Source organism: Somniosus microcephalus, chromosome 2 (genome assembly GCF_052327205.1).
Source record: "Somniosus microcephalus isolate GS21.2 chromosome 2, FLI_Smic_1.0, whole genome shotgun sequence".
NCBI classification, from domain to species: Eukaryota; Metazoa; Chordata; class Chondrichthyes; order Squaliformes; family Somniosidae; genus Somniosus; species Somniosus microcephalus.
In genome coordinates this window covers 71,647,401-71,669,432 of record NC_140988.1, presented here as the reverse complement: position 1 = coordinate 71,669,432, position 22,032 = coordinate 71,647,401, and the positions used below count along the sequence as shown (strand labels likewise).

General features: G+C 46.8%; 1 protein-coding gene across 3 annotated transcripts in view; it reads left to right on the top strand.

Annotated features, from left to right (window-relative positions):
• Positions 1–22,032, top strand: part of ctso (cathepsin O) — a 97,051-nt gene that overhangs the window by 7,743 nt on the left and 67,276 nt on the right. For 2 of the 3 annotated variants that reach the window (XM_086010410.1, XM_086010400.1), the window contains exons 2-3: positions 1,815–1,932; positions 3,388–3,524. The exons of the other annotated variant lie outside the window; for it this stretch is intronic. In XM_086010410.1, the coding sequence (XP_085866536.1) occupies positions 1,815–1,932; positions 3,388–3,524 (255 nt within the window). The remainder of the gene's footprint in view (positions 1–1,814; positions 1,933–3,387; positions 3,525–22,032) is intronic. 3 annotated transcript variants of the gene reach the window in all.

Below are 22,032 nucleotides of genomic sequence, written 5' to 3'. Positions count from 1 at the left end.
ACAAATGACATCCTATGTGACTATGACAAAGATAAACTATCCCTCCTCGTCCTTCTTGACTTGTCTGCAGCCTTTGACACGGCTGACCGCTCCATCCTTCTCCAACGTCTCTCCACCATCGTCCAGCTGGGTGGGACCGCACTCGTCTAGTTCCATTCTTATCTATCTAATCGTAGCCAGAGAATCACCTGCAATGGCTTCTCTTCCCGCTCTCGCACTGTTACCTCTGGTATCCCTCAAGAATTTATCCTTGGCCCCCTCTGTATTTCTCATTTACATGTTGCCCCTTGGCGACATCATCCGAAAACACAGCGTCAGTTTCCACATGTTCGCTGATGACACCCAGCTCTACCTCACCACCACGTCTCTCAACCCCTCCACGGTCTCTAAATTGTCAGACTGCTTGTCCGACATCCAGTTCTGGATGAGGAAAAATGTTCTCCAATTAAATATTGGGAAGACCGAAGCCATAGTTTTCGGTCCCCGCCACAAACTCCCTTCCCTAGCCACTGACTCCACCCCTCTCCCTAACATTTGTCTGAGGCTGAACCACAGTGTTCACAACTTTGATGTCATATTTGACCCTGAAATAAGCTTCCGACCGCATATCCACAGCATAACAAAGACTGCCTACTTCCACCTCCGTAACATCGCCTGTCTCCGCCCTTGCCTCAGCTCATCCTATCAGCCTCACCTGTTCCAAAGAAAACAACCCCAGCCTATCCAATCCTTCGTCATAGCTAAAATTCTCCAGTCCAGGCAACATCCTCGTAAATCTCTGTAGCCTCTCTAGTGCAATCAGATCTTTCCTGTAATGTGGTGACCAGAACTGTACACAGTACTCTAGCTGTGGCCTAACTAGTGTTTTATACTGTTCGAGCATAACCCCCCTGCTCTTCTATTCTATGCCTCGGCTAATAAAGGAAAGTATCTCATATGCCTTCTTAAGCACCTTATCTACCTGTCCTGCTACCTTCAGGGATCTGTGGAAATGCACTCCAAGGTCCCTCTGTTCCTCTACACTTCTCAGTATCCCACCATTTTTGTGTATTCTCTTGCCTTGTTAGCCCTCCCCAAATGCAATACCTCACACTTCTCTGGATTAAATTCCATTTGCCACTTTTCTGCCCACCTGACCAGTCCATTGATATCTTCCTGCAGTCTACAGCTTTCTTCCTCACTATCAACCACACGGCCAATACTTGTAACATCTGCAAGCTTCTTAATTATGCCCACACGTATAAATCATTGATATATACCACAAAAGTAATTTATAAGCGACCCAGTGCCACCAAAACATGTTAATGTTGTCAATGGTATTTTAGTAATGAATGTTTTAAGTACATTGTGCAGAGTTTTGAGTTAATTCTTGTTTGTTTCATACATGTTGGATTGAAATAAATGTTGGTTGATTCTGTGCTGCTTATTTCAGTTTTGACAAATCTCACTCATTGGAAGTGAACACAGTTACTTTGGTTTAGAAGTGTTATATTTGATGCATGTCCATTTTAAAAAGAAACACCACTCCATTTATAATCTCACATTAGAATTTCCTTGATGTTGCCAGCATAAAATCAGTTGAAGACTAAAAAACTCATCAATGTGTCACTAATACAGCTCAGTGATTTGAAACATCCATATTATTTTAATGACCAAAGTTAGTCACTTTTTGCTGCTTTTTCTAAAATGGGAAGTAGCATTTGTGCAAAAATTTAGGTAGGTTAATTCCTAGGTCTTACAGAAAATAGCAATATTTTAAAATTGTTTCATTTCTGAAACTTGATTATGGAAAAAAACTATTTTTTATTTCCTAGGAAAGCGTACAGAGATATTATACAATGAATCTTATTTCTTCAAACTTGTCGAATGAAAGTGGCTCCGCTATTTATGGAATCAACCAGTTTTCTGATTTGTCGACTGAAGTATTTAGAGGTGATGTCTTATAACATTTCAGTACACTGCCAGTCTATTAATATTAAAGCTTATTATTGTGCTCGGACCACAGCATTTTGAATAATTAAAGTTAATGTGCCTTTGACAAGTTAAGCTTCGACAAACTGAATGTCAAGTTAGGAAACTTTTGCTGCATGTTGGGTTGTGATGGAGGGATGTACAATGCAAAATAGTAATTACCCACTCAGCGCAAAGCTCTAGGCTGGTAGTAGAAACATAAAATAGCAGCCTAGTTTCACTGTTCTTGCAGTTTTCCATACCAATAATTGCAGGAACACATTGGCTTTTCTCTGCATATTACCCCATGCAACCTGGCTAAAACTGGGCTTTTGAGAAATTGTAGCAAAACCACTCAGCAGTGAACACATCATTGCACTAGTTTCTTGTGCAATCAGACCACCAAGAAAGATTTTGTCTTTGGTTTTGATTTTGGTACAGATAGAGACCCGAGGAACTCTAACGCTGCTGCTCCACCAGTGTTGTTCTGAATTGTTCCCAAATCATCGGCCTAGAAATTCAGTGCCCTTAGCGCCGATTTTGCGGCGCTAGTGGGCCTAGCGCTGCAATTGGCGCCGGCGCCGAAATTGCCTGGGGCCCTTCCGCCGCGGTAGACCGGTAGCGCTGCGCCGGCACCGATGACGTCATCGGTGTGCGCAGCGTCCCGGTTGCCATGCCGACGGGCCCCAGCGCCGAAATTCAGTTGCGGCCGCCTCGCCCGTGGCAGCCGCAACTAAGACTCTGGCAACAGAGTCTTACATGACTTTGCGCCGGCGCATTAAAGGCCCCGCGGCGGCCGGCCGCTTTCCCGCCGGCCGCCTGGCCGCAGCTCCCTCCCCGGACTTCCCCCCCCCCCCCCCCCCCCGGAACAGAAGCAAGCCCGGCACTTGTCCGAGGTGCCGGGCTCATTTTTAAAAAGATTTTCGCGGGCCGCGGCTGGGTGCAGGCAGCTCCTCCTTAAGGGAAGGAGGAGGCCTGCACTTCCCGAACCTGCCGCACCGCAGCGGGCGCCGCAGCGCCGGAATAGCGCCGATATTCAGCGCGTAGCGCCAGTTTTCAGGCGCAAACAGCTCTCAGCAGCGCCGGCAGCCGTTTGGGCGCAGAACTATTGAATTTTGGGCCCGACCAGCGCGACTTAGCTCCGGCACTAACTTCCGGCGCTAAAGCCCTGGCTGCGCCAAAACTCAATTTCTAGGCCTACATCTCTAGTTGATGGCATGTGTAAAGGAGAATGTGCGTAGAGCTCTAGGTGGGATGCAGCATGGGCATGTTAAGCATTCATGCAGAACTTTGCTTTTTGGAAGTACTACTGTTTAATTTCATTAGAACTAAATATGGACTAATGTAGTGGGATTTTTGAAATTATATGTTTACATTGTACTAAAAACTGATATTAAGCAGGGAGGAAACTTTTTTTTTTAATAATTAAATCTGCAGCAACATATTTAGGATCAAGATCAGTGCAACTTCCCAAATACACATCATTTCCTAAGGATACCAAGAGGCCAGCGTTACCACCAAAATTTGACTGGAGGGACAAGAATGTTGTTACACCTGTGCGAAATCAGGAATCTGTAAGTTTCCTTTTCTCCTTAAATCTGCTGGAACTATAGTCAGATAAATACTAAAATTCTCTGTAATGAATAGCCATTTCAGTAATGCTGCCAGCACAGACATTGGACCATTTCTTTGGAGAACCTAGAAAACTGATCAAGTCAGATCACACGCATAAGTTGGTATTCTGACTATAATTTTCCAAAATTCTGTGAAAAGGTAAAATGTGATCATCCTTTAAAAAGGATACAAAGGAGACAAGTGGATGTAGTACATTTGGATTTTCAAAAGGCATTCGATAAGATGCCACATAAAAGGTTGTTACTCAAGATAAGGGCTCATGGGGTTGGGGGTAAGAACATAAGAACATAAGAAATAGGAGCAGGAGTCGGCCATTCAGCCCTTCGAGCTTGCTCCGCCATTCAATGAGATCATGGCTGATCTTCTGCCTCAACTCCATTCACCGGTCCTAAAGCCATATCCCTTGATGTCTTTACTGGTCAGAAATCTATCGACTTCTGTTTTGAATATACCCAATGACTGAGCCTCCACAGCCCTCTGGGGTAGAGAATTCCAAAGATTCCCCACCCTCTGTATGAAGAAATTTCTTCTCATCTCAGCCCTGAATGGCCTACCCTTTATCTTGAGGCTGTGGCCCCTGGTTCTAGACTCCCCAGCCAAGGGAAACATTCTCCCAGCATCCATCCTATCAAGCCTTGTAAGAATTTTGTATGCTTCAATTAATTCTTCTGAAATCAAGAGAATCCAGGCCTAGTTTACTCAATCTCTTCTCATACGACAGTCCCGCCATCCCAGGAATCAATCTCTTGAACCTTCGTTGCACTCCCTCTACAAGTATATCCTTCCTTAGGTAAATAGACCAAAATTGTACACAGTACTCCAGGTGTGGTCCCACCAAGGCCCTATATAATTGGAGTAAGACTTCTTTACTCCTGTACTCAAATCCTCTTGTAATGAAGGCCAGCATACCATTTGCCTTCCTAATGACTTGCTGCATCTGCACATTCGCTTTCAGTGACTCATGTACAAGGACACCCAGGTCCCTTTGAGCATCTGCATTCCCTAATCTTTCACCATTTTAGGAAATACTGTGCCTTTCTGTTTTTTCTACCAAAGTGGATAACTTCACATTTATCCACATTATATTCCATCTGCCATGTTCTTGCCCACTCACTGAGCCTGTTGAGATTCCCTTGAAGCTTCTGCACATCCTCTTCGCAACTGACACTACCACCTAGCTTTGTATCATCAGCAAATTTGGAAATGTTACATTTAGTCCCCTCATCCAAATCATTGATATAGATTGTGAATAGCTGGGGCCCAAGCACCGATCCTTGCGGTACGACACTAGTCACAGCCTGCCATCCTGAAAAAGACCCGTTTATCCCTACTCTTTGTTTTCTGTCTGTTAACCAATTCTCAGTCCATGCTAGTATATTACCCCCAATTCCATGTGCCCTAATTTTGTTCACCAACTTCTTGTGTGGGACTTTATCGAAGGCCTTCTGAAAATCCAGATACACCATATCTACCTGTTCCCCTTTGTCTACTCCACTAGTTACATCCTCAAAGAACTACAATAGGTTTGTCAAATAGGATATCCCTTTCATAAATCCATGTTGACTCTGCCCAATCTTACTATTAGTTTCTAAATGCCCAGTTATAATAGATTCCAGCATTTTCCCAACTACTGATGTGAGGCTAACAGGTCAGTAGTTCCCCGTTTTCTCTCTCCCTCTTTTCTTAAATAACGGGGTTACACTTGCTATCCTCCAATCTGCAGGAACCGTTCCAGAATCTATAGAATTTTGGAAGATGACAACCAATGCGTCCACTATTCCAATGGCCAGCTCTTTCAAAACCCTAGGATGCAGGTCATCCGGTCCTTGGGATTTATCGACATTTAGTCCCATTAATTTTGCTAGTACTTTTTTTTACCAGTAGTAATTTCTTTAAGTTCCTCATTCTCGTCACACCCTTGGTTTTCTCGTATTTCTGGAAGGTTTTTTGTGTCTTCCTCCATGAAGACAGAAACAAAGTATTTATTTAATTTCTCTGCCAATTCCTCATTCCCCATTATAAATTCTCCCGTCTCTGACTATAAAGGACCTACATTTACCTTCGCCAGTCTTTTCCGTTTCACATACCTATAGAAGCTTTTACAAACCGTTTTTATATTTTTCGCTAGCTTGTGCTCAGATTCCATTTTCCCTTTATCAATTTGTTGGTCCCCCTTTGCTGATTTCTAAAAAGATCCCAATCCTCTGGCTGACCGCTTTTTCCGGGAACTTTATAAGCTTCCTCCTTTGAATTAATACTAGCTATAATGTCTTTTGTTAGCCATGGTTAGATCACTTTTCCTTTTGGGTTTTTATGCCCTAGAAGAATATATGTTTGTTGCAAATTATGCATTATTTCCTTGAATGTTAGCCATTGTATGTCCACCTTCATACCTTTTAACATTAACATAGAAGATAGGAGCAGGAATAGGCCATTTGGCCCCTCGAGCCTGTTCCGCCATTTAATTAGATCATGGCTGATCATCCAAATTCAGTCCCCTGTCCCTGCTTTCTCCCCATATCCCTTGATCCCTTTAGACTTAAGAAATATATCTAATTCCTTCTTGAATATATTTAATGTATTGGCCTCAACTGCCTTCTGTGGTAGAGAATTCCACAGGTTCACCACTCTCTGGGTGAAGAAATTCCTCCTCATCTCAGCCCTAAATGGCTTACCCCTTATCCTTAGACTGTGTCCCCTGGTTCTGAACTCCCCCGCCATCGGGAACATCCTTCTTGCATCTAGACTGTCTAGTCCTGTTAGAATTTTATAATTTTCAATGAGATCCCCTCTCATTCTTCTAAACTCTAGCGAATATAAGCCTAATCAACTCAATCTCTCTTCATACGTCATTCCTGCCATCCCAGGTATCAGTCTGGTGAAGCTTCGCTGCACTCCCTCCATGGCAAGAACATCCTTCCTCAGATAAGGCGACCAAAACTGCACACAATACTCAAGGTGTGGCCTCAATAAGGCCCTGTACAACTGCAGCAAGACATCCTTGCTCCTGTACTCGAATCCTCTCGTTATGAAGGCCAACATACCATTAGCTTGCATGCTTACCTTCAGCGACTGGTGCACATGGATACCCAGGTCTCGTTGCACTTCCCCTTTTCCCAATCTACTGCCATTCAGATAATAATCTGTCTTCCTGTTTTTGCCATGAAAGTGGATAACCTTGCATTTTTCCACATTATACTGCATCTGCCATGCATCTGCCCAATCACCTAACCTGTCCAAATCATACTGGAGTTTCTCTGCATCCTCCTCACAGCACACATGCCCACCCAGCTTTGTGTCGTCTGCAAACTTGGAGATATTACATCCAGTTCCCTCATCTAGATCATTAATATATATTGTGAATAGCTGGGGTCCTAGCACCGATCCCTGCAGTACCCCACTAGTCACTGCCTGCCACTCGGAAAAAGACCCATTTATTCCAACTCTTTGCTTCCTGTCTGCCAACCAGTTCTCTATCCAAGTCAGTACCTTACCCCCAATCCCATGTATTTTAACTTTGCACGCCAATCTCTTATGCGGGACCTTATCGAAAGCCTTCTGAAAGTCCAAATACTACACCACCTTGGTGATGTAAGAAAACTACTAGGCACTTGGTCTAAGCGTTAAACAAAGCTTTAATCAACTGTTTTACTACATGGCGGTCTAGTTGTGTCCTTCACTAGTTCCTGTTAAGAATGTTCTGCGCAAGCTGGGCCCGTGCCCGAGTATTTATACTCTCCCTGGACAGCGCATCCCACAGGCCGCTCAGTATTATTTCATAAGTCTTTCTTTCATGAATGACTGATTCATGTCACACCACATCCACTGGTTCTCCCTTATCTATTCTACCAGTTACATCCTCAAAAAATTCCAGTAGATTTGTCAAGCATGATTTACCTTTTGTAAATCCATGTTGACTTTGTCCGATCCTGTCACTGTTTTCCAAGTGCTCTGCTATTACATATTTTATAATGGACTCTAGCATTTTCCCCACTACTGATGTCAGGCTATAATTCCCCATTTTCTCTACCACCTTTTTTAAATAGTGGGGTTACATTAGCTACCCTCCAATCCATGGGAACTATTCCAGGATATATCGAATTTTGAAAGATGACCAGCAATGCATCTACTATTTCTAGGACCACTTCCTTAAATACCTTAGGATGTAGATTATCAGGCCCTGGGGATTTATCGGCCTCCAATCCCGTCAATTTCCCTAACACCATTTCCCTACAAATACTGATTTCATTCAATTCCTCCCTCTCATTAGACCCTATGTTCCCCAAAATCTCTAGAAGGTTATTTGTGTCCTCCTTTGTGAAGACAGAACCAAAGTATGTATTTAATTGGTCAGCCATTTCTTTGTTCCCCATTATAAATTCCCCTGATTCTGACTGCAAGGGAATTACGCTTGACTTCACCAATCTTTTTCTCTTCACATATCTATAGAAGCTTTTACAGTCAGTTTTTATGTTCCCTGCAAGCTTATTTTCATATTCTATATTCCCCCTTTTAATTAATCCCTTTGTCCTCTTTTGCTAAATTCTAAACTGCTCCCAATCATCAGTTTTGCTGCTTTTTCTAGCCAATTTGTATGTCCTCGCCTTGGATCTTATGCTATCCCTAATTTCCCTTGTTAGCCATGGTTGTGTCACCTTTTTTGCTTTATTTTTATGCCAAACAAGGATGAGCAAATTCTGTAGTTCATCCATGCGATCTTTAAATGTTTGCCATTGCCTATCCACCGTCAACCCTTTAAGTAACGTTCCCCAATCCATCCTAGCCAACTCACGCCTCATACCATCGTAGTTTCCTTTATTTAAATTCAGGACCCTAGTCTCTGAGTCAACTACTTCACTCTCCATCTTAATGAAGAATTCTCTCATATTATGATCGCTCCTCCCCAAGGGGCCTCACACAACAAGATTGCTAATTATTCCTTTCTCATTACATAATACCCAGTCTAAGATGGCCCAATCTCTAGTTGGTTCCTCGACATATTGGTCCAGGAAACCATCCCGTATACATTGTAGGAATTCCACCTCCACAGTATTGTTACTAATTTGGTTAGCCCAATCTATATGTAGATTAAAGTCACCCATGATAACTGCTGTGCCCTTATTGCATGCATCTCTAATTTCCCGTTTAGTGCCACCCCAACCTCAGTATTACTGTTTGTGGGTCTGTATACAACTCACACTAATGTTTTCTGCCCCATGATATTTCTCCGCTCGACCCATACAGATTCCACATCATCAGAGCTAATATCCTTCCTGACTATTAATCTCCTCTTTAACCAGCAATGCTACCCTACCTCCTTTTCCTTTTTGCCTTTCCTTCCTGAATATTGAACATCCCTGGATGTTGAATTCCCAGCCTTGGTCGGCCTGGAGCCATGTCTCCGTAATTCCAATTACATCATATCCGTTTACATCTATTTGCACAGCTAATTCATCTACCTTATTACGAATGGTCTTCGCATTAAGACACAAAGCACTCAGGCTTGTTTTTTTAACACTCTTAGAATGATTATTTACTGTAGCCCTGTTTGATTTACACCCTTGATTTCTCTGCCTTCCACTTTTGTTTTTCTCCTTCCTGTCTTTTGTTTCTATCCTTGCTTCCCTTTCCTCTGTCTCCCTGCGCAGGTTCCCAACCCTCTGCCATTTTAGTTTAAACCTTCCCCAACAACACTAGCAAACACTCCCCCTAGGACATCGGTCCCGGTCCCGCCCAGGTGCAAACCGTCCAGTTTGTACTGGTCCCACCTCCCCTAGAACCGGTTCCAATGTCACAGGAATTTGAGTCCCTCCCCCTTGCACCATTCCTCTAGCCACGTATTCATCTTAAAAATCCTTCTATTTCTACTCTGAATAGCATGTGGCACTGGTAGCAATCCTGAGATTACTACCTTTGTGGTCCTATTTTTTAATTTACCTCCTAACTCCCTGTATTCAGCTTTTAGGACATCATCCCATTTTTTACCTATATCATTGGTACCTATATGCACCACGACAACTGGTTCTTCACCCTCCCCCTCCCAGAATGCCCTGCAGCTGTCCTGAGACATCCTTGACCCTTGCAACAGGGAGGCAACATACCATCCTGGAGTCTCATTTGCGGCCGCAGAAACGCCTATCTATTCCCCTTACAATAGAATCCCCTATCACTATAGCTCTCCCAGTCTTTTTCCTCCCGTCCTGCGCAGCAGAACCACCCATCGTGCCAGGAAGTTGCTGCTGCTGCCTTCCCCCGATAAGCCATCTCCCTCAACAATATCCAAAGTGGTATATCTGTTTGAGAGAGCGATGGCCACAGGCGACCCCTGTACCACCTGCCTGCACCTACTACTCTACCTGGTGGTCACCCATTCCCTTCCTGCCTGTGCAGCCTTTACCTGTGGTATGACCAACTCCCTAAAAGTGCTATCCACGATGTCCTCAGCAGTGTAGTCTCCCAATCTACCATGGCCAACTTGTCCCTCATACCCTTGTAGTTTCCTCTGTTTAGATTGAAGACCTTAGTTTCAGATTGGACTACATCACTCTCAACCTTAATGTAAAATTCAATCATATTATGGTCACTTGTCCCTAATGGCCCCTTTACCACAAGATTATTGATTAGCCCTTTCTCATTACACAGTACCAGATCCAGAATAGCCTATTCCCTGGTTGGTTCCTCCACATATTGATCCAGGAAACCATCTCGCATGCATTCCAAGAATTTGTCCTCCACACCATTAGTGGTAATTTGATTTGCCCAGTCAATATATAGATTAAAGTCCACCATGATTACCGTATTGCCTTTGTTACACGCACTTCTAATCTCTTGATTGATACTGTGCCCTACATTACCATTACTTTTTGGTGGCCTATACACAACTCCCACCAATGTTTTCTGGCCTTTGCTGTTTCTTAGCTCCACCCAAACTGATTCCAGTTCTACATCATGATATGCCAAGCCAAGATCTTTTATCTCTACCGTACCGATCTCATCCCTTAGTAACATCGTTACGCCACCTCCTTTTCCTTTTTGTCTGTCCTTCCTAAATGTTGAGTACCCTGGAACATTCAGTTCCCAGCTTTGGTTACCCTGCAACCATGTCTCTGTCATGGCAATTACATCATGCCCATTTACTTCTATTAGTGTCATTAATTCATCCACCTTGTTGTGAATGCTATGTGCATTTAGATAAAGTGCCTTCAACTTTGCCTGTTTAATATTTTTCTGCACTTTGACCCTCTTTACTTTTGGCCTTTGTTTCTGCTCCCTACTAGTTTTGCCTACTACTTTTCTAACTTGCATTTCCAGCTTTGTTTCTATCCGTTCTGAGCCCACACTTAGGTTCCCAGCCCCCTGATAAACTAGTTTAAATCCTTCGCAACAGCACTAGCAAACCCCTCTGCAAGGATAGTGGTCCCGGTTCTGCCGAGGTGTAATCCGTCCAGCTTGTACAGGTCCCACCTTTTCCAGAATCGGTCCCAATGTCTCAGGACTTTAAATCCCTCCCTCCTACACCATCTCTCCAGCCACGCATTCATCAGCTCTATTCTCCTATTTCTGCTCTTGCTAGCACGTGGCACTGGGAGTAATCCTGAGATTACTACCTTTGAGGTCCTGCTTTTTAATTTATTTCCTAGCTCCCTATATTCTGCTTGCAGCACCTTGTCCCTCTTTCTACCTATGTCATTGGTACCAATATGGACCTCGACCTCTGGCTGTTCACCCTGCTCCTTCAGAATGTCCTGCAGCTGCTCCATGACATCCTTGACCCTGGCACCAGGGAGGTAACATATCATTCTGGAGTCACGTCTGCGGCCACAGAAACGTCTATCTGTTTCCCTTACGATAGAATCCCCTATTACTATTGCTGTCCCACTCTTTTTCCTCCCCTCCTATGCAGCTGAGCCACTCGTAGTGCCACGGACTTGGCTCTTGCTGCATTCCCCTGAGAAACCATCTCCCCCAGCAGTATCCAAAACGGAAAATCTGTTGGCGAGGTAGATGGACCCAGGGGACTCCTGCACTACCTTCCTAGTTCTTTTACTCTGTCTGGCGGTCACCCATTCCATGTCTGCCTGTGCACTCTTTACCTGCGGTGTGACCACCGTGCTATCTACGAAGATCTCAGCCTTGCGGATGCTCCACAGTGACTCCAGCCACAGCTTCAGCTCCGAAACACGGATTTCGAGTAGCTGCAGCTGGAGACACTTCCTGCACATGTGTTCGCCCTGGACACCAAAAGTGTTCCTGACTTCCCACATTGCACAGGAGGAGCACTCCACACAGCCGAGCTGCCCTGCCATGACCTACCCTTAATTTACTCCCTTTACTTCCTTTAAATTAAAGAATATTAAATACACTAGGGACCTTACTTCACTTTAAACACTACTTACTCTAAACTAGAGACCTTACTTTTACTTTAACGACTGGACTGCAGAAATACTCACCAGGTCCTACTTACCAATCAGCTCCTTCCCTTGTGCCAACATCACTTTTAATCTCTGACATCACTTTAGAATGTTGCCTGTTGAGGTCCACTCTCACTGCTGCTCCCAATAGCTCGGTCTGGGCCTCGAGCCTCGGGCTTTATTTCCTCGCCCCTCCTTTGCCTGTTCCCTCACAGGTCGGTCCAATCTCACTGCTGCTCCCAATAGCTCGGTCTGGGCCTCGAGCCTCGGGCATTATTTCCTCGCCCCTCCTTTGCCTGTTCCCTCACAGGTCGGTCCAATCTCACTGCTGCTCCCAATAGCTCGGTCTGGGCCTCGAGCCTCAGGCTTTATTTCCTCGCTCCTCCTTCGCCTGTTCCCTCACAGGTCAGTCCGCTCTCGCTGCTGCTCTCAATGTATTAGCATGGATAGAGGATTGGTTAACGGACAGAAAACAGAGAGTAGGAATAAACAGGTCATTTTCAGATTGGCAGACTGTAACTGCTGGGGTGCCGCAAGGATTGAACGCTTGGGGCTCAGCTATTTACAATCTATATTAGGAGTCAGCTGTGGCTCAGTTGGTAGCACACTCGCCTCTGAGCCAGAAGGTTGTGGGTTCAAGTCACACTCCAAGGTCTTGAGCACATAAAGCTGGGCTGACACTCCAGTGCAGTGCTGAGGGAGTGCTGCACTGTCAGAGGTGCCATCTTTTGGACGAGACATTAAACTGTGGCCCCGTCTGCTCGCTCAGGTGGATGTAAACGATCTCATGGCACTATTTCGAAGAAGAGCAGGGGAGTTATCCCCGGTGTCCTGGCCAATATTTATCCCTCAACCAACATCACTAAAACAGATTATCTGGTCATTATCTGGGAGCTTGCTGTGCGCAAATTGGCTGCCGCGTTTCCTACATTACAACAGTGACTGCACTTCAAAAGTACTTCATTGGCTGTAAAGCGCTTTGAGACGTCCGGTGGTCATGAAAGGCGCTATATAAATGCAAGTCTTTCTTTTTATATTAATGACTTAGATGAAGGGACCGAGTGTAATGTATCCAAGTTTGCTGATGATACAAAGCTAGGTGGGAAAATAAGCAGTGAGGAGGACACAAAGAACCTGCAAAGGGATATAGACAGGCTAAGTGAATGGGCAATGAGATGGCAGATGGAGTATAATACATAGATACATAGATACATAGAAGATAGGAGCAGGAGTAGGCCATTCGGCCCTTCGTGCCTGCTCCGCCATTTAATGAGATCATGGCTGATCCTTTAATTCAGTATCCCGTCCCCGCCTTCTCTCCGTAACCCTTAACCCCTTTTGCCCGTAGAAATATATCTAATTCCCTCTTAAATATATTTAATGAGCTGGCGTACACTGCCCTCTGTGGCAATGAGTTCCACAGGTTCACCACTCTCTGAGTGAAGAAATTCCCCCTCATCTCTGTCCTAAATGGTTTAGCCCTTATCCTTAAATTATGTCCTCTAGTTCTGTTCTCACCCGCCAAGGGAAACATTCCTTCTGCATCCAGTCTGTCTAGACCTGTCAGAATTTTATACACTTCTATGAGGTCCCCTCTCAATCTTCTAAACTCCAGTGTGTACATCCCTAAACTACATAGTCTCTCCTCATAGGTCATTCCCGCCATTCCTGGTATCAGCCTGGTGAATCGCCGCTGCACCCCTTCCATGGCAAGAACATCCTTCCTCAGATGAGGCGACCAAAACTGTACACAGTACTCGAGGTGTGGTCTCACCAGTGCCCTGTACAGCTGCAGCAAGGTATCCCTGTTCCTGTATTCTAACCCTTTTGCTATGAAGGCCAGCATACCGTTTGCCTTCTTGACCGCCTGTTGCACCTGCATGCTCGCCTTCAGTGACTGGTGTACAAGAACACCCAGGTCTCTCTGTACTTCCCCCTCTCCCAATCTATTGCCATTTAAATAATAATTTGCCCTCCCGTTCCTGCACCCAAGGTGGATAACTTCGCACTTGTCCACATTATAGTGCATCTGCCATTTATCCGCCCAATCGCCCAGTCTGTCCAAATCGCTCTGGAGCTTCCTGGTCTCTTCCTCTGAGCCCACCCCACCTCCTAGTTTAGTGTCGTCTGCAAATTTGGAAATGCTGCATCCGACTCCCTGATCCAGGTCATTAATGTAAATTGTGAACAGCTGGGGGCCCAGGACAGATCCCTGTGGTACCCCACTTGTTACTGCCTGCCATTCAGAAAATGAGCCGTTTATTCCAACTCTCTGTTTTCTATCTGACAGCCATAATGTGGGGAAATGTGAGGTTATTCCCTTTGGTGGGAAGAATAGGAAAACAGAATATTTTTAAATGGTGAGAAACTATTAAATGTTGGTGTTTAGAGAGATTTAGGTACAAGTACCAGAAACACAGAGGCCGGAATTTCCCTGTTGCCGAGCGTATGCGTTTGGGGGCAGGTTGGCAGTAAAAGTTCATGAAATTGCCAGCGCGTCAGGAACCCACCGTCATCCCGCTGCCTCAGACATTTAACTCGGGCACCTTTGAAGACACACCACAGACCCGATCAGCAGAGGCAGGCGACCTCATTCAAGTAATTAATCGAGAGACACTCAAGAGGGTTTTTAACAGCTGCTTTTGATGGTATTCATGCAGCTCAGGAACCTCACCTGTGAAGAGGAGGTGGATGATCAGTGGCCATTGTGTGAGTCCATTCAGTGAGAGCTGGGAAAAGCACATAAATACTCCCACATTACACCTTATTACTTGGCTAATGGAAAGGTGCTTGTTGACTCCATTTTGTGCAGAGATTTAGCTGTCAGGAGTTTGCTGAAACCTCGGAAGCCACTCTCACCACATTGATAGTCACTATCACAACATTGAAAGATTGTGCCTCTGATCTCCACTTTATCTATTAAATCAGCTTGGGTGTCACTTATACTGTCTCACCTTAGTCTTCAGAATCGAACTAAGATGACCTCAGCACCAACAACACCAGCCACACCAGCAGCAGCAACAGCAAACACAACAGCAGCCTTCTCCACAATTACCTGATGCTCCACAGGAGAGGGGGGGGCACCACAGGGCTGCACTGCGCCGGAAGCGATACCCGCAACACAGGGTATACAGGCAGAGGATGTGCTTCCTCAACATACCTGAGCAGCAGTGCTTCTGTAAGGATTACGGGGGCTTCTTTTAAACTGGTTTAAGGTAATCTACCTGGCCAGCAGTCTTTTTGCTGCTGCACTCTAAACCAATTTACAAACAGCGGTTTCGAATCGCTACCCCTCCTTTAGTTCTGAGTGGAGGAACTTATAATTAATGATATTAAAACGGAACACGTGGTTTGGATGAGAGAAAAAAATCAAGCTTTATTAACTAAAAGAAACTACAATCACAATATCAAACTATCCCACACGAACACAGTAAAATTGTAAAACTATATATCAAGGGGGTACACACGGCAAAAACGAGGGATACAATGGCTACAATGTATTTAAACAATCTTAGCAATTCCCTTAAATCACCATCCCCCTTAACTCCTGCTAGGTTGCCTTGTTGAGGAGTCAGAAACTCTGCTCACATGTGGTCCAGCGAAGTAAGAGAGAGAGAGAGACTCACCCTATGGTCCCAGGAAGTCAAGAGCCAAGAGCCAAGAGAGCGAGCTGGCTGCTCAGCCTTTTTTTATACCTGGTGAGCCCCTCACATCCTGCCTTACAAGGGCTGTGTGCAAAATTAACCCCAAAGCTGTGATAGGCTAACTCAAAGTGGTTAGATTGAGTTAATGTGATTTTCAGAGCTCCCTTTGCTGAAACAAAAGGGAGATACATCTGCTCTATAGTCCAGTACTGGGTGATTGGAAACCCATTCAAGATACAAAGAGTCTCTTCTGCAGTTTAGGTGTATCCACTCGATATACAAACAAATGCTAATAGCATTCAATTGCTTTATAAACAAAGCAATGTCCTTTGTCTTCATTGAACCTTACTTCCAGACACAGAAAGCTGCATTCCAAACCTCTTTTGTCATTCGGCCATGTGGTGTGACAGCCATTTTATCCCTGGAAATTTAAAAAGCACATTGCCCAGGGATACTTTAATCAGAAAACATGAATCTTCAGAACTGTAAATTATTGCGAATTCTTACACTTCAGGAGGCTCAGGCTATCGCGCCAGGTCGTCGCAGACATTTGCAGCTTACTGGAGCAAAACCTGCTTCCCAGAGGACCTGATGGACACTCCTTACCAGTGACTGTCATAGTTACCACCTCCCTCAACTTCTTCGCCTCGGGCTCCTTCCAGGGATCTGCCACAGACATTTGCGGCAACTCGCAGTCGGCCACCCACAGATGCATCACCCAGGTCAATGATGCCATGTTTAACAAGGCAGCTCATTATGTGAACTTTGCCATAGATGAAGCCAGTGTTACTGAGCAGGTGCTTGGCTTTGCAGCTCTGGCTGGCTTCCCACAGGTGCAGGGTGTCATCGACTGCAGACATGTGGCCATCATGGCACCCCCACATCACCCAGGAGTGTTTGTCAACCACAAGGGCTTCCACTCCCTCAACGTGCAGCTCATCTGCAGCCATAGGAAGATCATCATGCATGTGTGCGCCAGATTCCCTGGCAGCTGTCATGACTCTTTCGTGCTGCGCCAGGCCACCCTCCCTCGGCTCCTCGCACATCCAAACAGAATTACTGGCTGGCTGCTTGGAGACAAGGGCTATCCACTAAAGACGTGGCTCATGACACCCTTGAGGAGGCCAAGTAATGAGGCCGAGGAGCATTATAATAAAAGCCACATGTCCACCAGATGTGTCATAGAGCAAGCAATCAGCATGCTCAAGATGTGCTTCAGATGCCTTGACAGATCTGGAGGACCCCTTCAGTAAGCACCAGCCAGGATCTGTACAACATAGCGCAGCCGCGAGGATAGGAGCTGCAGGTGGAGCATGGCACACTGCACACAGCCTCTTCAGAGGAGGAGAAGCAACAGCTGGAAGACGAGGAGGAGAGGAGGAGGAACCTGGCGTGGTGATGGCACCAGCAGCGGTGCACATTGCTGCCTGGGAGGCCCGGAATGACCTCATCATGGCCAGGTTTACTTAACTTGCTCCAATGCAACCATATGGTTGGCACATGCTATAGTAATCCTCCCCTCCCCGCAACCCCCCCCCACCCCCACAACAACACCATAAAGCAGGCCGACAATGACCAAGCCATTCCTTTCACCCAAACCCCCATTACTCAGAATTACGTAATGTCTCACCATTCACTCCAAGTAGCAGGCAAAAATGGACAAGACTGGAAAGTGGTGAAAATAAATACATTTATCTGTGTCATCAAAATAACGGAACCTTAACACTAACATTTGTTCATACACCTATGTGCATACACTTGTGCATCTACTTTTGTGTCTCTTTTCTTTAACGAGTGCTTCTACGAGGTGCAAACCCTGTGTCTTCAGCAGAGGTAGTTGCAGGCTGCTCACTTCCCTGCTGCGGCTGCACAGACACTTTTGGCGGATGTCCTCTGGGTTTTGGAGCCTACAATGGCCCCGCCAAAGACTGCTCCTCCTGCAACTGTGCAGGGGAAGACTCGGCTATCGGGATCTGAGGAAGCAAGTGGGGCTCTGACTGAGGGGAAGGCAATGGGTGAGAAGTGGGAGCAATTTGAGAAAAGCCCCCACTTCCATGTCCCGTCTCAGCATCATTCCTCTCTGGGGCCACCTGCATTTCCCTGCTAGCAAGGAGCTGGAGAGCACCTTGCTTCACAGCAGTGGGGCGATGAAGGCCCAAGTCTATGTTTACATCCCTCCTAGAGAAGAGGGGCTCGATTTTGCCAGTGTGGGTGGGCTGGGGCATGTCAGGTGGGATTCGTGTCAGGACTCCGACTCCGAAGTGAAGTGTTGAAAAATTGCGATTTCCCCCAGTTGGGCAATTGATTTCCAGCGTGTGGAAACCCCTGGCCCAATGAGTCTTTTCATCCAGAAAGTCACCTCCGATGACGTCATCAATGCTGCTGGATTTAAGGCCTGCAAGCAACCTTGCTTCTTCTGGCGATTGGAAACACTTTGGAAATTGTATGAAGGACTTCATTTACCTACCATGTCCACCAGCAAGCAAAAGTGTGCACCTTGCTTTGATGAGCCCTCCCTCCAAGCTCTGGTGCAGGGAGTAAGATCTAATAAGGAGGTGCTCTTCCCTTCCTCAGGGAGAAAAAAACCACCCCAGCAGACTAAAGCTGTGTGGCTGCACATGGGCAAGGAGGTCAACTCCATATCAGTGAGCTGCAGAACCTGGCTGCAATGCAGGAAGAGGTTTCATGACCTTCTCCGCACAGGAAAAGTGAGTATGACTTTCCCATCACCCTCAATCTGATCCCCATCGCCTCTCCTCACCAGTACTCTGCTTTGCCAACCTCTTCCTACACGACCCATTTGATACTTACTCCTTCATTCTCACTCAAACTCCACTTGTGTCCCTCATTGCAGGAAAAGAGAGCCCACAATAAGAGGGAAAGAGCCATGACAGGAGGAGGGCCACCCTCAGTAGCCCAGCTCACCGCCTGGGAGGAAGCGGCTCTGGAAATCGCCGGGATCGAGGAGGATTCCCAAGTGGGGGACGGACAGACGGGCGCATCACAGCAAGCTGGTGACAGAATAGTTTGGCATCTCTCTCATTGACATTGCATGAGTCACTGATAATGAATCTGATGCTCGAACAGATTGACTTATGATCATCTGCACTATTAAATGTGCATGTAACCTTGACCCCACATCTCTAACTCTTTCCTTTAATCCCCCACAGGACCATCGAAAGCCCCAGTCCCCACTGTCCAGGAGGAAGAGCCTGAGCTTCCAGACTCCTCAGAGGAAGCTGCAACCTCTGAGGGCGCAGCTTCAGCAGAATTCAGTGCACCCAGCACCAGCGCAGACACTGACACCTTGGTGGGACCTTCGCGAGATAGAGTAGTGCTGGCACCTGGTGTATCACAGCTCACAAGTGAGCATCAGCAGATGGTGGAGAGAGGGTCAGCAGTGGAGAGTCCTCGTCGGAGGGCGCAGCACTCTGCCAGCTCGGCTCAGCTGCATGTCAACCCTGTACCTCTGGGTCCATCCAGAAGGAAAGCGGTGCTGGAACTCCAGGAACAGGTGCAGGAGTCTCTGGCAGGTTTTGTCTCCAGGGTCACTGCGAGTGTGGAGCGAATGGAGGAGTCCATCACGAACATGAGCAGAGCCTTTGTGGAGGCATTGGCGCATGAACGCATCACCGCAGAAAGGATGGCAACCTCCATGGAAAGGATGGCTACCTCCGTTGTAAGGCTGGCTACCATAGAGGAGAGGATGGCTACGGCCATGGAGGAGCTTAGTCGCCAGGGTATGGAAAACATGGTAATTGTTCAGAATAGAATGACATCTCTTAAGGAGCAATGGTCAGCTATTGAGCATACAAACTAGACCTTCATGGAAGCCCTCTGGAGTACAACTTTCAGTGCAGAAACGGGTCCTCATGGCCCCTCTGAAGTGCAGTAAGGTGCTGTCAAGCCACTTGCTAGCTTTGAAGTGGGGCTGATCCATGAGGGGAATGTTGGTGGCAGGCAACAAGGAAGTGGGGGCGCCTCTCAAGCGCTCACACGACCATGCCACTGCAGAGCCCCACCAGAGTCCTCACCCAACTGAGATGGGCGTGTCAGCCCCTGCACAGCCGCAGGAGTAGCAGACTGTTGGCGAGCCCTCACAGGTTCGCCAGCCCAGAGGACGGCTGCCAAAGATGTCGAGACAGGAGCAGCAAGAAAGTGAGCAAGGGGCCTCCACATCTGCTGAAGCCACAGGGGAAGCACCATGTAGGAGCATGCGTAAGAGGAAGATAAAGCACAACCACGTAGGAGCACGCGTAAGAGGAAGATAAAGCACAAGTACTCACAAAGGTAGTCACTTGGGTGCTGTGATGTTTTGTATTTGGACATGCCATCATTGTCATTGTATTATAAACAGATTTGATGGCAAACTGTTGAAGTTGTGGCCAGTGCCATTTCACAAATGGGACTTTCACATTGAGGGCTTAGGGCACCTTGCAATTGTCAGTATGGTGGTCAGAGTGATAGGAATCCGCAGGTTCTTGTCCATTGTCGATGCTCTGGTAAGAAGGTGCGAGACATAAGTATTTGATTGTGCAGGCTAAGCAAATCTGGCCAAGTTCAGTGCGCCCCTTGCATCCCAGGCAGGAATGTTGTCACGTGCTGGCGCCTTCTGGCCTGTGCAGCTTCAGGTGGGTGAGCAGCAGCTTGGTGCTCCTGTTGATGCTCCTGCTGTTGGTGCTACTGTTGTTCATGGTTCTGCCGCTGCCGTGGTTGGTCTTCGTCTAAACCTGATGTCCAGGAGGAAAGGAATTAAATGGTCGCCATGCTTCTGGTATATGCCTCAGTTGAGGAAGCGCTCAGTCAAGGTGGGGAGAGGGGTTTCCCAGGAGGTCACACTGGAGATGGGTGTCAGGCTCCAAACTTCCACAACAATGTGTAGGCCTGCTAAAAGTTCCCCCAGACCTGAGACAACAAAGTTCTGCCACCTGCAAATGATCAGCGGTGAAATCTCCTTTGTAATGGTGGAGCTACAGCTGTTATTAAGCAATCCACTAGTGAGGCTGCCAGGATTACCTGGCGTGTTCCAGAGGATGGGGGAAATGTCTAAAAATCGGAAAGGCCTCTCAAAATGGGATAATAGAGGTAATTAAGTGGTTGTTAAGGGCCTTAAGGGCCTATCTCACCTCTTGGAGGCGGGATGGAAACGGGGTCAGAAAACAGGCATGTGGGAAAATTGCTTGGAGGCGGGATTGGGCCCGCCCACCATTTTTTGCGATTTTCCCACCTCACACGCCTCCAAACCTGCCTCCTCGTGCTTGGCAAAATCGAGCCCGACGTCTATGAGTGTCTGCCATCTGTTGTCCACAGCAAGCATATGCTTATGTGACCATCCTTTCCATGGACCAGCAAATCGTCGCCATCGCCTTCAACATGGTGGTGCTCATGTTGGATATGGACTTCATTCTCTGCACAATTGCGCACATTGCGGCTGCAAAAGCTGCCAGAGCCTCGTGCATTTGCTGCTGCTCCTCCAAGATCAACTTCTTTGTCGACGGCCCCGGAGTTTCAGCATCTGCATGCAGCTGAGCAGAGCTTGGAGCATCCAGCGCCCTCCGGCGAGGACTCTCCACTGCTCTCCCTGTCTCCAGCAACTGCTCTTGCTCACTTGTGAAGTGTGAGACACTGGGTGACAACACTACTCTATCTCGCACAGGACTCACCGAGGTGTGTGTATCTGTGCTGGTGCTGGGTGTGCATGGATCTGCTGATGGTGCACACTCAGAGACTGGAGCTTCCACTGAGGAGTCGTCTTCCTCCTCCAGTTGGGCAGTGGAGGGGTCGGTGGGGGGCAGGAGGCACTTGATGGGCCTGTGGGAGAGTAAGGAGATAATTTAGAAGTGTTATATTAAGAATGGGCAATGTTACCATTATGCACATGATGAAAATTCACTGGCTCCTGACATCAGTCACCAAATGAGCGACTGTTGTATGCCATTTAACTGTATGATATTCAATTCTGTCACCAGGTTGCTGGGAGATCCCTATCTCTCCATCTCCCATCGCCAGCAGCTCTGCAACCCGCGATATCTCCAATTCCCCCATCTCTGGAGTTTGTTGCGTCAATACTGGAGGGCCACCTCCGGTTCTCTGCCTCTCCCGTGTATTCTGGGCTCTTTTCTCCTGCAAGGAGGGAAAGAAGAGAATTTTGAGCGAGAGTAATGGAATGCATGTAAGGAATGGATGGGTTACATCTGTAGAGGGTGACTATGAGGGAGTGGGGTGCCAATGCCAAATGGCCTCCTTCTGTGGTGTTACTTGCTATGGTTGCATTAGGATGAGGGTGAGTGTCAGGGGTGGGGGGGGGTTAGTCAGATGGGGATGTGAGTATGTACATAGAGAGAGAGGGATGGATGGACCTGGATTGATGTGCAGGAGTAGGCTTGGGAAGG